Below are 22330 nucleotides of genomic sequence, written 5' to 3'. Positions count from 1 at the left end.
ACCACAGACCCAAACCCTTGGATCTGAGAACAATGAAAAAGCATTCAGTTTTCTTACAAGAAGACTTTTAATAAAAATAGAAGTAAATAGAAATAAAGAAATCCCCCCTGTAAAATCAGGATGGTAGATATCTTACAGGGTAATTAGATTCAAAAACATAGAGAACCCCTCTAGGCAAAACCTTAAGTTACAAAAAAGATACACAGACAGAAATAGTTATTCTATTCAGCACAATTCTTTTCTCAGCCATTTAAAGAAATCATAATCTAACACATACCTAGCTAGATTACTTACTAAAAGTTCTAAGACTCCATTCCTGGTCTATCCCCCGACAGAAACCAGCATATAGACAGACACACAGACCCTTTGTTTCTCTCCCTCCTCCCAGCTTTTGAAAGTATCTTGTCTCCTCATTGGTCATTTTGGTCAGGTGCCAGCGAGGTTACCTTTAGCTTCTTAACCCTTTACAGGTGAGAGGAGCTTTCCCCTGGCCAGGAGGGATTTCAAAGGGGTTTACCCTTCCCTTTATATTTATGACACCTCTTAATAACAGTGACTTTGATGAGACTTAGGCACATGCTGAAATCCTTTGTTGAGCAGGAATAGGCTTAAGCACATTCTTGAGTACTTTGCTTAAACAGGGCCAGAGATTCTGCATCAATAACTTATCTAATGATATTTGTTGATGAAGCATGAAGGCAGAATAGAATCCATTTCACTCTACCAGCGGCCATACTGACTCTGCAGTGCTACGAGGAGTGAAAACTTGTCTTAGCTAGTAAACAGATCCGTGTAAAAGACAGAACAGATATTGTGAAGTAAGATATCATTTTACATTGTCACTTTTTCACACATTAATCTTGCAGTTTTCATAGGTCTTATTACACATTCATACATGTGACTTATAGTATTGTACACACTTATAAAGATGCCCTTCAGTGTAGCATCTGAGTGTACCTTACATGGTGTAAATTAAGAGAATAAAACATTTCTCAAATAAGGAGCAAATACATCTGTGCATTTTGATTTACTTCTTCCCCTCTGGGGTTCATGCCTCCACCTCACATACTGTACCTAGCTAGTTTTCCAAATGTCTATATGAGATACTAGACTCTGTTACAGGCAACTTCCAGGGGCAGTAAAATATTTAGTGGTACCTTTGTGTGAGGGAATGGGGCTACAAAGAGTGGATATTTTCCTGTTTACTTATGACTGCACAACCCTTGGGAGCAGGCTTTGTACCAAATTTTGGATGGAATTGTTAGTGACAAAGGGGAGTAAAACAACTCTTTTTGTGGGGGCTGTTAATAATTCTGTGAAAGTCTAGTATCTTTAGAATGTATGGACCGAAGCAATTCTTGAAGGATAGTGGGTCTTTCAGCACAGTTCCACTGGGCCTGATCTTTCATTCTTCAAGTGCTTTCTGTCAACAATATATTTAGAGATGACTTCACATGTTTTAATCCAGAGTGTTTTTAAAACCCAGTGAGTTCCACCTAATTTTGTTTTGTTCAGGAGCAGTGATATTATTGGAGTCTAACCTTATAAAAAGGAGGTTGAAATGGTCAGAAAGAGCCAACAAAGGCGGCTGTTTCACCCATAGATGTGGAGCATTGCGACCCTGAGTCAACAAAGCACTTGACAGGTTTCAGAGTAGCAGCCGTGTTAGTCTGTATTCACAAAAAGAAAAGGAGGACTTGTGGCACCTTAGAGACTAACCAATTTATTTGAGCATGAGCTTTCGTAAGCTACAGCTCACTTCATCGGATGCACTTGAGCGCATGTTTAATTTTAAGAACAAAAGTAGTCCCATTGCTTAAAATTATGTATTTACTTAGGTGCTTTCTGGGATCTGGGCCTGAGAGCACCTTACAGAGTTGAATCTGTATAGTACTATGGTTCTCTCTAGGTCACAATTTTAGGTGGGGTACATCAGATATTGGCATATGATGGCATATATCACATTGGTAGATGTGCAGCCTGCACATTATCCCATTATCATTATCCCATATGTGCCCCTTTGGCACAAGGGGTACCCAGATGGTGCAGCCTGCACATCCACCAACGTGATATGTGCCATCATGCGCCAGCAATGCCCCTCGGCCATGTACATTGGTCAAACTGGACAGTCTCTATGTAAAAGAATGAATGGACACAAATCAGACGTCAAGAATTATAACGTTCAAAAACCAGTCGGAGAACACTTCAATCTCTTTGGTCACTCGATTATAGACCTAAAAGTGGCAATTCTTCAACAAAAAAACTTCAAAAACAGACTCCACTGAGAGACTGCTGAATTGGAATTAATTTGCAAACTGGATACAATTAACTTAAACAATAAAACAATAAAAACTGGGAGTGGATGTGTCATTACACAAAGTAAAACTATCCCTCCCCCCCACCCCCACCCCGAACTGTTCCTCAGACGTTCTTCTTAACTGCTGGAAATGGCCCACCTTGATTATCACTACAAAAGGTCCCCTCTCTCTCCTGCTGGTAATAGCTCACCTTACCTGATCACTGTAGTTACAGTGTGTATGGTAACACCCATTGTTTCATGTTCTCTGTGTATATAAATCTCCCCACTTGTATTTTCCACTGCATGCATCTGATGAAGTGAGATGTAGCTCACGAAAGCTTATTCTCAATAAATTTGTTAGTCTCTAAGGTGCCACAAGTACTCTTTTTCTTAATGACATTGAGTCCAAGCATACTGAAAAATAATAGCCTGGACAGAGTTGCCCTCTAGTGGTAATTGTTTTAAACAGCAGTTAGTTAGCAACTATTTAAACTAAATGGAAGACAACCTGTCTTGAAATAACATTCTTAAGTATGACAATGAGGGTGAGGTAATATCTTTATCTGGACCAACTTCTGTTGGTGAGAGAGACAAGCTTTCGAAAGCTCAGCTCTCTTACCAACAGAAGTTGGTCCAATAAAAGATATTACTTCACTCACCTGGTCTCTCTAATACCCAGGGACTGTCACAGCTACACCAACACTGCCTACATTCTTCAGAATGTTTTTAATTGAATTGTGTGCTTTAAAAAAACCAGAATTTCCATACCATAATAAATCATACCTAGCGGAGTGCAACAAAGCAAATGTCATGGGAGTCTGAGCAACTTTGATACATTAGTGGGACAGAAACTTCATCCCTTGTTCACTAGCTTGAATCTAGCCCTCGCTGGTAGTAACCAAAGGTTACTACTGTCTGACAGCGGCATAGGAGCTCTAAGGTTCATGCCCACTTCCCGACACTTGAAGGGACACCAAAGCATTCAGTGGATTATGACAACAGTATTTATATCCTCTTACGCAATAATAACAGCCTTGTCTGCTTTCATTTTTGTGAATGTCAGTCATCAGGGTAAGCACTAAGGCACGGTGGTAATGATGATATATGTTTACTTGGTTCCCAGAATGAAGAGACTCCATTGGGCACAGTTAGGCAGCTGGCGATGCACTGACCTATACTCCTGTACCCTGTCTTTCTATGGACTATTCTAGACCAGAAGTTCCCAAACGTTTTTTGCTGCACCTCCCCTTGGAGATTCCTTATCCCATATGTGCCCCTTTGGCACAAGGGGTACCCAGATGGTGCCCAGAGGAAAGGAGAAAATCCCCACATGAGCAGCCGGGGTGGGAGGAGGCTCACACACATCCCGTTTGAATCCCAGCTACGTGGAATGGCAACTTGTGTTCATTGGTTCCACCCCCTCCAGGCGTGTGAGGCCTTTGCTGTGGGGCCAGGCCCATGCACAGGGTCCCTGCCATGTTGATTTCCAGTGCAGTCATGGGGGGAGTGAGAGTGATAGAAAAGGAGGGAGTTCTCGCAAGGCTGTGCAGTTCCCATGATAGCTGGCCAGCAATAGGATGGTGGCTCAGTGCTGAGCATGCTGGGTAATAGTAACTGGGATGGGGGTGGGGGGAGAGAGCAGGGATTCTGGGACCAACCTCCCCCCCCCCCCACCTTAGGGCACAAGGGGACAGGGTTGAGCTCTCCAGGGAATTGGACCAGCATACACTGGATACCATGAAGAAACAAGAAAAAATTAACAACTAGTCAGGTCCTTGCATCTCCTTGATAATCATGTCTGCCCCACAATTTGAAAACCAACATTCTAGACCAGAGGTGGGCAAATTATGGCCCGCGGGTCACATCCGGCCCACAGGACCCTCTTGCTCCGGCCCTGAGCGCCTGCCCCAGGAGGTTTCAGAGTAACAGCCGTGTTAGTCTGTATTCGCAAAAAGAAAAGGAGTACTTGTGGCACCTTAGAGACTAACCAATTTATTTGAGCATGAGCTTTCGTGAGCTACAGCTCACTTCATCGGATGCATACCGTGGAAACTGCAGCAGACTTTATATATACACAGAGAATATGAAACAATACCTCCTCCCACCCCACTGTCCTGCTGGTAATAGCTTATCTAAAGTGATCATCAGGTTGGGCCATTTCCAGCACAAATCCAGGTTTTCTCACCCTCCACCCCCCCCACACAAATTCACTCTCCTGCACCAGTTTGGGAGTTTGGGGTGGTGGTCAGAGGGTGGGGTGTGGATAGGGGTCGGGGCGGGAACAAGTTGAATGGGGGCAGTGATCCCGGGGGGGCTGTCAAGAAGGAGAGGGGGGTTGGATAGGGGTGCAGGGGGCAGTCAGGGGCAGGAGTTCCGGGGGCCATTAGGGAACAGGGAGGGGTTGGATGGGGCAGGAGTCCCAGGGGAGGGGGCGGGGGGAAGATAGGAGGTGGGGGCCAGGCCACAACCCCTTCCCCTAACCGGCCCTCCATACAATTTCCAAAACCCCATGCGGCCCCCAGGCCAAAAAGTTTGCCCGCCCCTGTTCTGGACAGTTCCTTGCTTCCCCCTAGTGGCTGGATTAACAGAGCTGCCCCTTTAGTTTACCATGTGCAAAACAGAGGTTTTGGAAAAATGTTTGAATCCCAGTGCTTCCTCTTATTAGTAATGAGCCAAAACTAGGATTTGAACAACCCCAATTCTGGAAAAGACTGGAGCCCGATCCATATCTGACCTCTGTGGCTTATTTCTGAAAAGGGCCGAACTTGAATCCACGGATATGAATGTTCCTGAACTTTGGAAGAGTTCAGATCAGTATCAGAACTTTGCAGCTTGGGCCCATTTCTGTTCTTGATGTTGCTATATGATTATAGTAATGAATCATTATAGGCCTTCTTTGACCTTTCCACAGCTGATTTCTAGATGCAATAATAACACCCATTGTTTCATGTTCTCTATGTATATAAATCTCCCCACTGTATTTTCCACTGAAGACATCCAATGAAGTGAGCTGTAGCTCACGAAAGCTTATGCTCAAATAAATTGGTTAGTCTCTAAGGTGCCACACATACTCCTTTTCTTTTTGCGAATACAGACTAACACGGCTGCTACTCTGAAACCTGAATATTGAGTTGTCATCACTTACATAGCTATTAGGTTATAGTGTCACTTAAAGTGTTGCTCTACTCTGAAAAGATATTCTGTAAAAATGGCATGATGAGGTGGAGCTCCCATGTTTGTGTGTGTCTCTCCCTCAGTGACAACAGATCAAATTTGCTCAGTACAAAGATATTTCTTCTAATTGCCAGCCCTGTAAATTCAACCTCACATATCAGAAACTAGCTATGTTATTTCATTCTCATGCACCATGATCAGAAATAACAGACCTGAAAGCCAAATTATGTCTGTAGATACATTTGTGCAACTCCATTGCCTAGAGTGAGGTTGCACCATTATAACTGGCCTGTAATCAATGTTTAGAAAAGAACTTTGTTGATGCATGAGAAGGGACAGGATCCAGTTCTTGCTTCTAGCTATGTTGGCCTTGCCCGAGCATGAGGAGTGAAAAGCACTAAAATCTTATTTCTGTCACTAAAGTTGGCAAATATGACTTTGACTATACACAAGAAGCAGATCTGCTGAATTACAGTATCTTTGCATAGTCATCATCTGAGGAGAACTGATCTTTCTATGTAGCAAATTATTATGGTAGCTCTAACTCTCCACTTCATCTTTACCTAACTGCTGTTGTCTTTCCCCACCTCCCAAAAATGGGGGAAGTATAAGAAAGAGGAGAATCTTTCTTTTAGCTTTGGGAATTTAAATTATAGTCCTCTTCCCATTTACTTTGCCTGTATATCAACTTTCAAGTATATTATTTTAAGTTGACATGTGACTTCTACTGATACAGATTTTCAGAGAGCAAAGAGCTGTCACAAGTATGTTGACTGTTATTTGTGCTCATTTAAAGACTGACACTGTTTTGTGGATTGTTGTTGTTTTTTATCCCCAGGGTCAGTGGACTTTCTCCTTTCATGGGAGACAATGACAATGAAACTTTAGCCAATGTTACCTCAGCAACCTGGGACTTTGATGATGAAGCTTTTGATGAAATCTCTGATGATGCCAAGGACTTTATTAGCAATCTGCTAAAGAAGGATATGAAGTAAAGCTGTTGAATTTGACATACTTTGCACTTCCATATTTAACTGAATTTGTACACCTCTTGCTCCCACGCTCTGTAAAAAAAAAAGGGGGGGGGAGGGGATACTCAAACATCTTGGGGAGCAATGAAAAGGAGCTCTGAATGCTCCAGCACTTTTGTGTCTTTTTCTTGGTCACCACAGCCATCATTCACTTGACACTGCACATACTGGAATGGAGCGCTTTAGTGTCTGCTCATTCTTTTCACTTCCTTTCCCTCAGGGATGGATACATATTCCAAATACATCCCATGGAATTGTACTATGTGGTTTAAGTGGTCATCCTCATTAATATAGTGATGTAGTACATGGGAGTTAAAGATCCCAGCATGAAATGCTGCTTCTTGATTTGAGTGGATTGCAATAGGATTTTGTTTTAATTTTCTCAAGCCCTGTTTTTAAATCTGATGCCCCTGAGTGGATGGCTTTGACATGACAATACATTTCTTATGACTCTCATAAAGTTCAGTTTCACAAAAGCCATGGTCCACCACCCTTTTTATTAATAGTAGCAAACATTTATATTAGAGTAGTGCCCAAAGGCTTCAGTCAAGATTAAAGCCCCATTGTTGTGAACACTGAACATACCTAGGGAAGAGACAGTTCCTGTCTTGGAGGCCTTACAATCCACATGATACAAAACAAAGTGTTATATACCTATAACTTATAAGCAAGTGAATACAGAGGTGAACTGTCACAGCTTTGTTAGACATATGTGTTTGTTAAATTTTATTTAATGGGTGGGATAATTAAGGTGAGGCATGGCATGAATAGGAAAGTTAGTAAGAGAGTAAAAAAAAGAAGAGGAACTGTCACTATTCATCACCTGCTAAGCCATGATCAGCAAGCAGGGTTTTGTAGGCATTGTAACAGAGATGATTATGCTATGGCTATAATGTATGGCTCTTTTTTGACAATATTTTATTAATATTTTTACAATGTGTGGCCTTCCCCACAAAAAGCCTTCAAAATCCGTTAAACTTGGCATAGACAGCGAGTGTAACAGATAGTAAGTAACCACAGCTAGTAAGCAGCTGTACCATTAAGGCTAGTTTAATAAAGTATGCAGAGATCTAGTGCTTAAAAAAGAAAAGGGGAAACAATAACATAAAAGCAAATAGGTTCTATCCTGTGTATTGGCAACACTGACTTAGTCTCTTTACATAAAAACAGGAGCCGCTTAGATTGTACTCAATGTCTTCAGCATCCTTGGCTGCAAAAAGACACCAAAAACATGGAAGCCAAAAAACTTTCCAAAGATAGGATGAAGAAATATATGGCCAGAAGAAAATGGCAGGTAATAAAGAGGGCAAGGAAGTGGGCTAGATGCCCTAATAGGTCTCTTCCATTTCTAGCTTCTGTAATTCTGAGACGTATCATTACAGAGGGCTTCTGCTGCTAATGAAAATCCAGTTGCAGCCAGTGCACAGCTGCAATAGAGCAGCTATGTTTTTTATTGCTAATGTAATAGCAGGGACAGTAGCAGAGGTGTGGGTGCATAAATGTCACAAGTGCTATCACAAGGCTACTACAAGGTTTTGATTCTAAGTAGGGATTTTCCCTGTCCCTGCGTATGAGGGTCCTTGGAGGAGGAAGCTTCTTATGCATGGAACCTTGCACCCCTCTCCACATTCACAGTAGGGCTAGGGATAATCAGGTCCCTAATGGAGCTGACCAGAAAGACACTTTTAGCGGGATTGGTTTTCCTTATCCAGAGACTCCCATCCTCTCTGGGCACCGAGATCTTTTATTGTTCTTCTCAGACATTCATGAATCCCCCATCAGATGGCTTAATTAATTTTTATTTAAATGTTTTGTCCCCGCATCTTCTGTTTCCTTGATGCTGGAGCCACTGTAGGAGCTCCATCTGGGCTGTTCTCATGGATGCAGTAGCAGATCCAGTGGCACGGATCAAATCTTTTGACCAGCTTACAAAATACTGAGCAATATATGTTCATCATGTACCTTCTACACCATATACATCCCTATTTATAAATTTTGACGGGTGCCTATACAAACCTTACAAAGGAGATTACACTTAGTATCTATACCATAGAGTCTATCATATCGACATTTTTTAGCATTTTGCATTAGCTAATATGTCATTTCAGAGGCTTGCTAAGTTAAATTCTTCTAACATGCAGATGGCACTTGCTCATTCATTTCACACTAGCTGGTTACTCATTGTGGGTGAAGTTCAGCCCCGTAGAGTGGGCCAGCACAAGGCTTATCTGCTATCTAAGCCCTATGTAGGTTTTAATATGAGGCATTCTCTGGTTCATAGGCTTTGTGCTGACCCACTGCAAAGGGATGCATTTCATCCTCTGTTAAGAACAGTGATGAACCTTGTGTCTGAATCCTTTGTGAAAGTTTATATCTGCACCTGAACTTGGCAGCTCAGGCCTGTCTCTCTAATCCAGAACAATAGAATGACTTAATAAAGAGTCTGTCCATTGACCCCCATGGGCTTTGGATCAGGCCCTAAGTCATTTGTCCACAGTCCTCCTGCTACAGAAAAGATGTGTACCCATGAGGTTAAACTCATGAGAAGCCTCTGTGTTATGTTTCAGAAAACAGGTCATGCTGTCCGAGCCATAGGGAGACTATCCTCCATGGCAATGATTTCTGGTCTGAGTGGAAGGAAGGCCTCTACAAGCTCACCCACCAGTCCTATAAATAAAGATAAAGTAGACCTGGATGGTAAGGAACTGCACTGAATTGTAAAAGGTAGTAATAATTTTATCTATACAATGTCCTCTACCAAGTCTGAACAAAGAGTTTAATGATAAAAAACCTTTTAAACTGCACCTGTCATATAAAACCAAACAAAATCCTAAAGACTATTGGAGACTAACAAAGTTGCATCATTAAGCCTGTGTCTGTGTATGCGCGCGCGCCCATCAGGATTGATCTGTTGCTCAGAATGGTTCACTGCACATTCTCGGAGGCAGAAAGTGCTAGCTGTAATGCCAAGTAATAAAGGCACATTTGTCAGCTCTACTTAAATCAGCTTTGGATGATTTATATACATAATGTGTGTGGGTTCACGATATAATATTTTGCAAGGGGTGTATTTAGTTCTCATACAAATAACAGCACTAGCTGTGTCTAGGAGTGGAATGCAGGCAGTATTTTGTGTATCTCCATGCACAATGCTGCCAGGGCTTCTCATACAAGGGCCAAAATTTTCAAATACATGTGCCTAAAGGTAGGCACCCAAATCTGTATTTAGAGACCTTAATAAATGACCTGATTTTCAGGGGTGCAGCTTGCAGCAGCTGCCATGTAAGTTAATGTGGATGGCAGGTGTGCAACCCCTCAGAAAATCAGGCCATTTTTTTGGGTGCTTACCTATGAACTTTGAGTTTCTAAGTCAGCCTAATTGCTAGGAAATGCCCAGCCTAATGGTCATAGACAAATATAAGGAAAATAACTAAATTACATTATGTTGCACTTTGCCATGTGTACACAACTCATTCTGTTTGATAATCTGAATCTTTGTCTGGCTGTTAAAGACTAGCGCAAAAGGGTGACATAGTCCCACTATTCCATTAATTTTATAGCATTAAGCGTAATGAAAAAAAAGCTGCTTTCTGCAATTGTTTGGTTATTTAAAAAACCCCAACCTCATTCCTAGGGAATTTCAAAATAACTAAGCCTCCTTTACTTCCTCTAGATGATGCTGCCAGGGCTTTCCTTGAAGCACTGGCAGAGGAAAAACCCCATGTAAAGCCATATTTTACTAAAACAATCCTGGACATAGAAGTTGTGGAAGGAAGTGCTGCTAGATTTGACTGCAAAATTGAAGGTACTTTAAATTAATGTCTGTGTCATCATTTTGCTTTCTCCCCTCCCCTGTCATTTCTCTGTATTGCTCCATCATGCTTTTTTGCTTTAGTTCCCTTCAGCTTTGCCATTATGTGCACACTTACAGCATGGAACATGTTGCAATAATAGAATATATTTTGAGCCACTTGGTGATCTCCCATGCTTGCCATGAAAAAGAAACCAGCTTCTACAGAGCTCCCATGGGCAAGTCACTTAATCTTTCTCCATGGCTAAGATCCCTACCTCATAGAGGGATTGTAAGGGTAAATTAATTAATGTTGGTAAGTGCTCAGATACTGCAATGAAGGGGGCAATGGATGGATGGAATAGATTAGTGTCCTGTGGTAGGGCTCCAAACTCACAATGGATCAGTACTGGATTCCTGGCACTCCTGCCCTTTACTGATTTGTTTTAACAGGGAGCCATTATTGGGTCTTTACTTAGCACTTTGCTGATGCAGCAGGTAAGAGAATAGTCTGAGAACCTGTGCTCTCCTGTTTACAATAGGGAGCTGCTCATGCAGTACAGTTGTGCTGGAACTGTTTGCTTTCAGCAGTCTCAGACACTCACATTGGGATGGATAATCAGGAGGGTGTGATGGGGGCCTTAGATGTGTAACAGGAGAGGAGAGTTCTTCTCTATCTTCTTCTTCCTCACCAAATTGCTGGTCTCTTTCTCAGAGAGACAAGAGAAGAGATAGGGAAGAAGCAAATGAGGAGTTTCCTCTCCCCCCGGGAAAGGAGTAAAGAGCTCTCCTCAAGCTGGAGAGGGAAGTGCCCTGCAGAACGGGGGTGAGAATAGTGTGGAAAGCGGGGTCAAAAAAGACACATGAGGGCAGATATATGCTTCCGATTCCTTTCCTTCTGTCCCCTATAGAGATCTGTACCAACATGACTACTTTTTCCAGGCCCCCACTTAGTCAATCTGATTAATCTCAGATTGGCCTGGGTTCTATTACTGGGGTGAGATCTTCAACCCCACTGTGATCCCTTTGTGTTGGATAAAAGGGCCTGAGCAGTGTAAATGGGTTCCAAAAGTCCTGGATCTAATGTGTGGAGAATTCCCCTGGCCATGAGTATTGCAATACTGTCTTCCAAAGACCCCCTCAAAAGCCCTGGCACAGGGGCATGCTAGGCACAGGTTGGACATGCTGAGGACAGGTGGGGCCATAGCACTTAGCACTTCAGAGATTCTGAGCAGCTTTACTGCCCATAAGGTAGCATGAGAAGGCTGCCCTAACCTAGAGGCACAGCACACAATCTCATCCCTCTGGTATTTAAATCTCCGTGTTGGAGATTGTTAAGACTGCAAGCGCTGTGAATGCTTCATGTCCTAATAGGGAGCCTCAAGTCTCTCATTAGGGACCCCTACTAGTTGATGACTGAGCTGCTGTGAAAAGCTTTCTTCTTTCATTAGAAAATAGTGACAAGTCAAATTAGTGAATGCTTCCACTGTTAATTTCAAATTTTTGTTTTTTGTAGGGAAGTGGCAGCAGACAACTGTAGATATTAAAAAGTAGTTGTTACTTTTAATATATGTTCATTAGAGTTCAGTAGAACTACTCGTGTGCTTAAATATAAGCATATGCATAAATCTATGTGGGATTGGGGCCTAAAACATTTACAGGTTAATAGCATTTAGTGTCTTGGCTTATTGCAGCTGCTGTTCTTTCCCACTGTCACAGGCTACCCTGACCCTGAGGTAATCTGGTACAAAGATGACCAATCTATTAAAGAGTCTCGTCACTTCCAGATAGATTATGATGAGGATGGGAACTGTTCTTTGACTATTTCTGAAGTTTGTGGGGACGATGATGCCAAATACACCTGCAAAGCTGTTAATAGCCTTGGGGAAGCAACTTGTACCGCAGAACTCCTTGTGGAAACAATGGGAAAAGAAGAAGAGGAGGAGGAAGAGGAAGAAGAAGAATGAAACAAGACTCAAAGGAGAAGATATTTGAAAAATCACATTATAAAGACTATATCTCTAAAGCTCAGAAAACCAAGTTATTAAAAACACCTAGTGTGATACATCATTAGGGGGGAAGGTGTTGTTTTTTCAGCATTATCAGTTGATACCTGTTTGTTTTATTTATGGGCATTAAGTGGAAACAGCAGGCACTTTAAGTTGCTATGGTGATTGGATTTAGTTTAAGTAAGTCGGTTGTTGCCCAGCCTATTTTTAATGTGAAAGTATCATACTAACCTAGGATTATAACCTGCATTTATAAATACCCTATTTATTGAGCTCATTCATTTGCACCGTCACTCTCATCAACCAATACTATAGCTGCGGTGGCTCCCTGAGATCTACATTTATCTCTATGCCCAGAAATCTTTTATCAAACACACACAAAGATTCTTTTGGTCTTAATACAATTGAACCCTCCCATAGTAAAGTCATTCTTCACATAAGTTAACTATGAGGGAAGGTTACACTATAACCAGCATTGCAGTTTGCACGCTGTAATAAAATGAAACAATCTTAGTCTTTCCTCCTCTTTAAAATAGTTTCACTGTCTGACCTTTACACACACTTAGCTCTTCCAATTTGCTATTAGTGTATTACTAATTCCACTAATCCTAGACCTCCATGAGTTTGTATGAGCTGATATTTCTTTCCTCACCTTTAACCAAGTGATTCTAACTTCTCTACTTTCTCTTGAGGTGTCTGTTACCCTGGTACAGGTACATATGTCTGCTTCAGAAACAAACTGAAAATTTAAAGAACCAGAAACCTTGCAGTTGTGCTTGTCATTTTAATAAAGATTCATAATTCATATAAGTGCTGCTAGGAACTATAGGTTATTGTACATCCATTAACTTTTATCTGTGTGTGGAAACCTAGTTTAGTTAAAAATGTACTTGTACTTAATCTGGCCATTATAAAACAGATCTCAACTGATGATTAGCTGGAAATTGTCACAGATTTTTGGAGTAGCCAAAAAAAAAAGTAGTTTGGATTACAAACTTCTTTATACCAAGCAATTACCAAAGAATGTGCTTGACAGTCTAGTTTTCATCTTGAGCCTGTCAGGAAGGCTGATGTCCTCAAAACTTTTTTGCAAAAAACAAAAACAAAAAAATCCAGAAAATGTTTTTCTTCTCAAAAGTGATTAATGCACTCAGACTGAGTAACTTTCCTTTCCTCTCACACTATTGGCACTTGTTAATTCTTTTTGTTCAAGAGTAATATCAGAGGCCATACGATTATATGCATAATCCAATGAGAATACATTTCCAGTATCTGTACATCATTCCAAATGTATGTTTTTTTCCTTTTTTCCACTTTTTGTGTGTAGAGTACAACAATTTTAAATTTCAAGGAGTACCTTTAAAAAAAAACAACTTAACTTAGTTCCACAAATTAAAGTATCAAGTGTACTTTTATGCAGATGTATATGATATCAACTTTAGGATGTTTGATATTACCTAGTTTTGTGTTTTACATTATTTGCTCTTCTACATGTCTTTAAAGTAAAATCAAGGTCAACTAATGTGGATCACACAATGTTTTTTTAAATAACTGCTTAGCTCTTTGTTGCTAGGTTCAATTTGCCAGCACCAGCATGTCTTTTCCTTTTAAATGGGTAAAGAACTCTTGTTATACTAAACACAATATTGCCACTACTCCTTATAAGGAAAGGTTTTTTTTAATCTGATTTAGAGCATACAGAGTTTTCCTCACATGTTTTAAATGTGTTTAGGTAACAATGGGGTGTCTTTTGTACCTTAATAAAATATGCAAATGTTTTCCCATTTTGTTAAACCATCAGAATTGGGAGAAATGAGAACACTACAGCTGTAGTTACTCACGATTTTTAAATAAATAATACCACAAAGCATGCTGTTTGTATAATCAATGCAGACTCCAGTTTATTCACCCAGGCTGAGGAAGGCAAACAGGATCTCTCCTGATTCTCTCCTATACAGAGATCTACTTAGCACAGGAATGGGGGGAAGAAAGAGTGGCAGGGGTTATGCCTCCGATTCTCATGGTGCATCTGCTACCCGTTCAGGCCTATGGAGATAAATTAGAGCTAGTAGGAGCTGCACTAATTTACACCACTGGCTATAATCACTATGGGACCATAAATTAGAGAATTTGCAGAGCATGGGCTGGAGGAACTTCTCAATTGGCCAGTTAGGGCCAACTTCTAGCACTTTGTGCTACTTCAACAGCTCAAAATGGCTGGAACAGGAGGAGAGAATCTGTCCCAAAGTTCAGACAAGTGTATGTGTAGATTAGGGTGACCAGATAGCAAGTGTGAAAAATCAGGACACTTTTTTTTTGGAGGGGGGGGAGGCGAGGGTTGTTGCTTATATAAGACAAAGCCCCATATATCGGGACATCTGGTCACCCTAGTGTAGATATATAAAAAAGTTATGCTCCTGCAAGCTGTGAAGTCAAGCATATTTACCACTTGTGGTTCCTTTTCATGAAAGAACGTATACAATTCTCTAATGTATGATAATAGTCCAGGCACCATGCAGAACATGCCCAAGATAAAACTCAATGTGTTCGAGAAATATTCCAACTGTTTTTATAGAAATGCATATCTTAAGCAATACTTTAACATTCGAGAAGCAGTGGTGATTTGAAGAATCAGGGCCTAAACAGACTTATGCATGTGCTTAACTTTATTCATTGAGTCAGAGACTACTCATTTACTTCAAGGTAAACATTTGCAGGATTGGAGTTTTAGATGAGGCTTCTGCTGATGCATCCACCTGCAACAGTACAGCTGATGCCTCATGCTCCAAGGCATGGTTCCTTGCACAGACTCGCTCACTTTACACCTGCTTCTATTTTCTCTGCCTCAAATTCAACTCTCCTCACTTAAAGCACAAAAAAATCCTGGAGGCTGGAATAGTGGCCACTGCCTTCTGCTACTTCCATGCAAAGACTCCATTGTATGGCCACCCCTGCTTGCCCAGAAAGAAGATATCACAGGACTTAAATGGTACAGTTCTCCAGTCTTTAGTGAATTTCACCCTCTGAAACCATAGGAACAAAAAAGAAAGCATTTTGAAAGACATTTGCCTACACCAGGGTTTTCAACCTTTTTTCATTTGCAGATCCCTAAAAAATTTGAAAGGGAGGTGCAGATCCCTTTGAAAATCTTAGACATAGTCTCCGGACACCCTGGGTTTGGTGGACCACAGTTGAAAATCACTGTTCTATGGCAACAACATTTCATAGACCCCTTACACATAGTCTGTGGACCCGCATGGATCCACGGACTTCAGGTTGAAAACCACTGGCCTACACCATTAATGACCCAACAGAGCCTTATTCCTAGACCTCACTGAAATTTCTTTACATATTTAGTTAAAGAATCCATGCTATAACTATTATTGCCTTAAAAACTGATGTTTTTGTAAGTCTTCTTTAAGGTCCTTGAGCCAAATTGCCTTTAGATATATGCACATAGCGCACTGAATTCAGTGGGAGTTGTATTTGTTTATGTGAAAGCAGACTTTGGACTTTGGATAGATGATGAAATTTTGGTCCTATTCAAGTCAATTGCCAACGTCCTGATTTGAATGGGGCCAGAGTGGCTAAGTGACTGGCATCCCAGTTACACAATACACTTGCAGTTGTAGAGTGCTGGGAGTTAAACCAGCCTTCAGGGACCACAGCAGGGAAAACGCTGCAGAGTATTTACACTCTCAGCTGGAAGTACGCTGGCGTGGCCACATTACCAGCTCTTGCAAGGCCACAAAGAGCAGTGCATTGTGATAGCTATCCCAGCATGCTGTATCTATGAGACAATGTCATGTGTGTGCATGTATCTATACTGTAGACACTAATTTTCTCATAAAGCAGCCACACTATAAAGCACCTGTAGCATAGAAGATAAAGTGAGAACTACAGTGGGAGACTGAAGTAATTCCATAAAATATTTATAATTTCAGTAAAAGAAAGGATTTAATTTTCTCCCTTCATTGCTGTACTTTGTAAATTAAAAAATAAGAATCTGGTAATATAAAACAAATAGTTACACTAGGTCTAACGAGCCACTGAAAGTTGTGGAGTGAGATCAAGAAGAGAGATTTTACCTTTTATTTTTAAAAATTGCATTAAAAAGTCATATATCATTCTATTGAATGAATGGATTATACTTTTTTTTTAAATAAAAGAGTAACTGTGCATTTTATTCCATAATCCACATTTCAGTCCTCTGCTGGTCTCTCAAGCAGATCCACATGGGCACCTGCTCCAAACCCAGCTGAAGTTAAATGTGGGTTCTGCCCATAGATCAGACTAAGCCATTAGTGGTTAGAGGACTGGGAGTCAGGCAACCTAGAGTCTAGTCCCAACTCTGCCCTTGACTTTAAGGGCTTGGCTACACTTGAGAGTTAGAGCTCATTAAAGCAGCCCCAGGTGCCCTAACTCCTGACCCGTCCACACTGGCAAGGCCCTTAGAGCACCTGGACTCTGCAGCTGGAGAGCTGCTGGTACTCCACCTCCACGAGAAGCATAACACTTGCTGTGCCCCGGCTGGAGCGATGCGGTGCCAGTGTGAATGAGATGTTGCATTACTGCGCTCTGATTGAGCTCCGGAAATGTCCCATAATCCCCTTAAGTCAAGTGGCCACTCTTGTCATTGTTTTGAACTCGCTGTAGGAATGCAGGTGTGCCCTTTCAAAGCTCCATTTCTGACAGCTGGCTGCTTATCTGCTCTGGGACAAAGGAACCATTACTGAGGAATGCTGCATGCTTTGAGTGAGTGAGAGAGAGGCGGGGAGCAGGAGGAGGTCTGCTGCTCTCTGAACTTACAAGACAGCATGCTGATGCTCTCAGCCCTGCAAAAACCCACTCTCTCTCCTACCACATACACACAACACACTCCCTGTCACGCTCCACCCCTCTCCGCATTTGAAAAGCACCCCTTGCAGCCACTTGCATGCTGGGATAGCTATCACAATGCACTGCTCTTTGTGGCCTTGCAAGAGCTGGTAATGTGGCCACGCCAGCGTACTTCCAGCTGAGAGTGTAAACACTCTGCAGCGTTTTCCCTGCTGTGGTCCCTGAAGGCTGGTTTAACTCCCAGCACTCTACAACTGCAAGTGTATTGTGTAACTGGGATGCCAGTCACTTAGCCACTCTGGCCCCATTCAAATCAGGACGTTGGCAATTGACTTAAATAGGACCAACATTTCATCATCTATCTTCTCAGGTACAACGCTAACACCGTCTTTCTCCACCCGTGCAATGCACTTGGGGTTTCTCAGCAGACTACTCTATGAAGACAAAGCATCACTGTTTCCAACTCTTCCCGAATCTGGTAATATTTGATGTTTTTTTCTTAAAGCCCCAGCTCATGGAGTCATGTGACTACAGAAAAAGCTCAACCTTCCTTTAAAAACAGAGACGTGTCCGGCCCGTGGGGTTGCAGAGCAAAGCTTAAACCATGACACTTACCACGGCTGAATCTAGAAAGAAAAGACAAAGAACCCCCAAGCACTAAACAGGGGAGGGGGGTGGTGTCATGGTTTTTCAATGCTCGGGAATGCAGGTTCCTATGACTCAGGGGGCGACACTCCCATCACCAGGAGTCCCCCCCTCACAGGTCTCCCATTTGACACCAGGCTGCCGCTTGGCGGGAGCGGGCGGCAGCTCTGCCCTGGCCCGAGCTGGCGCCGGGCGCCTCAGCGCGCAGGGCCGGGAGGGGCCCGCCCCGCCGGGCGGAGAGGGGGAGGGGCGAGGGGCAGGGCCGCCGGGCGGCGGTTACTGGGCAGGGCGACGAACATGGCGGCGTCTGGGAGCAGCGGCGCTGGCCGGGCGGATAACGGCTACGGGAGCCAGCAGCCCCGGCGGAGGAAGGGCCCGGGCGCCCTGGCCACGACCTATCTGGTCATTTACAACGTGGTGATGACGGCGGGGTAAGACGGGGCGAGGCGCGGCTCCCGCCTACTCTATCCGCAGGGTCCCGCGCTAGCCGGGGCGGACCCCGCATCCCCCGCCGGGGACGCCAACTCCCTCCCCCCGTGAGGCCGTGGTAGCCCCGGGACCCGGCCTCCTCCTGCCTAGCCTGGCCCCGGGGCACCAGCCTTCGCCCGCCGGGCCCTCGCTCCTTCGCCACCCCGGGTCGCGCCGAAGCGCTCCTCAGGGGCTGCCGCTCTCCAGCGGCTGCAGCGCTTGGCTGAGGGGCGGGTTTCAGAGCCGAGGTAGGGAGGGCAGGTGTCCGCCTTCCTCAGCCCGGAGCCCCACCTCCAGAAACCGCCCTTCTGTCCCGAGGAGAAGCTGTTCGCGGCGGCAGCCAAATCCGCCCTGGCGGGAGGTTTGGGGGGGATTCATCTTCATCGCTGACTATTTATTTTTAAAGTCAAGATATTGGATGGTCTCCTAAAAGATCTGCCCTAGGAATTATTTGGGGGTGGGGGACGCTCTGTGGCCTGTGTTATACAGGAGGTCAGACTAGATCAGTGGTTTTCACGCTTTTTTCTGGGGGCCCAGTTGAAGAAAATTGTTGATGCCCGTGACCCAAGGGAGCTGGGGCGGAGGGGTTTGGGGTGTGGGAGGGGCTCAGGGCTGAGGCGGTGGGTTGGGGTGCTGGAGTGGGGCTAGGAATGAGGGGTTCAGCGTGTGGGAGGGGGCTCTGGGCTGGGGCAGTGGGTTGGGGTGCTGGAGTGGGGCAGGGTTCTGGGCTCGGGGTGCAGGCTCTGCGCTGGGGATGAGGGGCTTAGGGTGAAAGAGGGAGCTTTTGGTTTGGGGGGGCTCAAGGCTGGGCCAGGGGGCTGGGGTGCGGGAGGGGGTCAGGGAGCTGGGTTAGGGGTGCAGGCTTGAGGGTGGGGCCAGGGATGAGGGGGTTGGAGTGCAGGAAGGGGCTCCAAGTTTGGGGGCTCAGGGCTGGGGCAGGGAATTAGGGTGCAGGTTTACCTCTGGTGGCTCCCGGTCAGTGGCGCAGATGGGGTGCAGAGGCAGGCTTCCCGCCTGTCCTGGCTCCTGTCCTGGCTCCACGGACCATGCTGTGCCCTAGTGTGGAGATGGTGCTTGGGGTGGGGACAGCGCATGGAGCCCTGTGGTCCCTGTGCCTACGATCTGGACCTGTTGCTAGCTGCTTCCAGCTAGGGATTACTAGTTTTACTACTAGTTTTTACTGGCTGCCCGCAAGGGTCCCTGGGTGCTGAGCAAGGCAACCCAGTGCCTTTCATTCCGCAACCCAGTACTGGGTCGTGACCCGAACCACTGGACTAGATCATCACAATGGTCCTGTCTGACCTTGGAGTCTCCAAAATAATAAGTAAGTGATGACTGGGGACTGTCAAAATGGGCCAATTTGAGTGAGACCTTTTTTTAAAAAGAGATTTTAGGATCTTGCTGAAACATACACAGAGTGAAAATCTTCCTTTGCAAGGAGGAAGGACTTGGGGAGGGAGCCTAAAAATGAACCCTAAATAAGGGATCTTCCAGATAACTGAGACTTGGTCTGTGTGGTGCCGGGCAAACAAATCTGACAGATCTTGCTCCTTTGGAGGAAGATGCCCTCATTTATGATTAGTGCTCATGAGGTTTCAAGTCCCTCCCTTTTGTGATGAAACTTACCTTGTTACATGTTTCAGCAGGACACAGAGTGCAATGCTTATTTTTAAATCTTTATTAAAATAGTCTCATGTCAGCACACATCACTGATGGTGAAGCTGGTGGATTTCAACTTGCTGGATGATTTTACTTTCCCTTAGGCATCGGTGTACTACAAGAGGGTCCAACCCACATCAGGCATGCAAAGCTATGCATGAGAATAAATCTATTGTGAAATGTATAATGTATGCACATTTATGATATAAACTGTGATTACCTAATGGACAGAAAAATTTCTGTCTTCCTTTCTGGTATAATTAAACTGTTTGTTTCATAAATGTGTTATTATATGAGCAGTAAATAAAATACACAGCTGTAAGTCAGGAGCTCTGGTTTTCTTTCCATTTTGCTGTGATGTTCCTATATGACTTTAGCTAAATTAATCTCTCTGAGCTTGTTACTCCCCATTTTACGGATGCAAAAACACTTGCCTGAATCATGGGGCTGCTGTGAACTTTAATTCATTTGTTTGTAAAGTGCTTTGAGAGCCTCTTATGAATTTTGTAGAAATGCAAAGTTGTTACATTCACATACACACAAACTTTATTAAAATGCAACAATTACTTTCTACACCTTAAAAAACAAACACACAAGTGGGAGGATATCTGGAAGTAAATAGCTAAAGGATTAGACGTTTCCCTGCTGCCATATAATTCTTTATCACTTGTTCTAACCTCCTTTTCTGATTTTTTTGCCTAACTTTCCAGGTAACTGCACACTCATGAGGTGTGGCATGCAAAATTTCAGGAGGGCTGTTTTTGCTTTGGGGAAGCTTGTGGCAGTGGAATGAAGAAGCATAGCTCGATGGTTAGGGCACTAGCTTAGAATTTGGAATTAAAACCAAGTCCCCAGATAGAATTCCTGTGAGACCTTGGGCAAGTCTCTGTTCCTCAGTTTCCCCATCTGAAAAATGAGGATAATAGTTCTTGTGTACCTCACAGGAGGGTGTTGTGGGGATGACTATCATAAAGACTGTGAGGTGCTCAATACTATGGTGAAGGAGACTGTATAAGTACCCAAGGTAGATAATTTTATTTTTTTAATGGAGTTAGTTTCAGACTGTATAATTACATATATATTAAAGGGATGAGAGTTAAATATTTTTTAAGTACCTTACCTGTTAGTAACATCTTTTTTTAGAACAGAATGAGTGTTGATCAAAACTTGATTTTCATGTTTGTTTTGTGTTTCTCTGAACTTAGACCCCAGGGATGGGGAACCTTTTTTGTGTCATGGGCTGTTGACCCACAGAAAAAAATAAATTGCGGACCACTAACCTACTCAGGGGGACGCAGAGGCTCAGGGTTTCCCCCTTCAGTGGGCCAGATGAAATTAATCAATGGGCCAGATCTGGGCTGTGGGTTCCCCATCACTGACTTAGACAGTGAACATAGATTAGTCCCTTTTAGGCTTATTTATTAGTCAGTGTCTAATTTTTTTTGCACGTTCTCCTACATCAACACAATGCTGCATTATTGGATTCCCAAAAAAATTTGTGGTGTGGGGAGGAAGGAATTGCAGAAACATTTCTGTAGGTTGAGGTTTTCTAAATAATTTTTACTTACCTAATTTCAGTCCATATATGACCTGATGGTCTCTTTTGGCAGACAGACAAACCCCACAAAATAGAGAAGAATCTGTTAATGTTTTAATTTTGTTTTGTAACTGAATATTACAATATAAAAAAGTTTTTCCTAAAAGTGGCTGTTAAGTTGTTCTAAAGAATGCCAGTAAGAATTTTTTTTTAATGTGGCTACAGCTTTGTGGGCATATGAGGGATAATGGAGGAACTTTCATTTTAAGCTCTTTACGAAACAAAAAAGTGACAGTCTCTCTCATAAAGTGCCATGGTTGCTCTTCTATTCCTGGGGGAATTCTGTGCCAAAAAAATTGAAGTGTGCCCACAATATTTTAAAATTCTGTATATTTTATTTAAAATAACAATATAATCATGCCAGTTTCAGTTATTTTGGTAATTTATTTCAAAATACCTGTCGGCAACTATGTCTTTAACAATACTGACACACACAAAAATTCCCCCAAGAGTAACAAGATAAAAAGTTTGGGGACCACTGTCATAGGAATTTCTTTAACTCATCTCCCCCCGCCCTTACTCCTGTCTACCCACTCGGGACTGGGAGCAGGGTCATGGCTCTGGGACGAGCGGGGGGGATGTGAACGGGGTAAGGGGGACAAGGCTGGGGCCACAGCTGGGGGCGGGGCCAAGAGTGGAGCCTCAGCTGGGGACTTGGGCATGGGGCCGGTAGCCGGGGCCCCCCGCAGAGGCTGGCCCAGGCCTCAGCCACCCCTTCCACTCTCCCACCCCCCCGAATGTTCCTCAGCATGCCCCACAGTTTGGGGACCTCTGCCCTATGACAACCCAGTTCCTGTTTTTCTGCACCCTCCCCACCAG

General features: G+C 43.4%; 2 protein-coding genes across 8 annotated transcripts in view; both read left to right on the top strand.

Annotated features, from left to right (window-relative positions):
* Positions 1-14166, top strand: part of MYLK (myosin light chain kinase) — a 324299-nt gene extending 310133 nt beyond the window's left edge. For all 7 annotated transcript variants that reach the window (XM_073305128.1, XM_073305127.1, XM_073305130.1 and 4 more), the window contains 5 exons: positions 6312-6464; positions 7675-7798; positions 9072-9201; positions 10178-10309; positions 12014-14166. In XM_073305128.1, coding sequence (XP_073161229.1) covers positions 6312-6464; positions 7675-7798; positions 9072-9201; positions 10178-10309; positions 12014-12261 — 787 coding nt within the window. In that variant the 3' untranslated portion in view covers positions 12262-14166. The remainder of the gene's footprint in view (positions 1-6311; positions 6465-7674; positions 7799-9071; positions 9202-10177; positions 10310-12013) is intronic.
* Positions 14167-18044: 3878 nt separating this feature from the next.
* Positions 18045-22330, top strand: part of HACD2 (3-hydroxyacyl-CoA dehydratase 2) — a 43883-nt gene continuing 39597 nt past the window's right edge. The window contains exon 1 of the mRNA XM_073305125.1: positions 18045-18218. Coding sequence (XP_073161226.1) covers positions 18085-18218 — 134 coding nt within the window. The 5' untranslated portion in view covers positions 18045-18084. The remainder of the gene's footprint in view (positions 18219-22330) is intronic.

This window comes from Lepidochelys kempii, chromosome 11 (assembly GCF_965140265.1).
Source record: "Lepidochelys kempii isolate rLepKem1 chromosome 11, rLepKem1.hap2, whole genome shotgun sequence".
Classification (NCBI taxonomy): domain Eukaryota; kingdom Metazoa; phylum Chordata; order Testudines; family Cheloniidae; genus Lepidochelys; species Lepidochelys kempii.
This window is presented reverse-complemented; position numbering and strand designations above follow the sequence as displayed.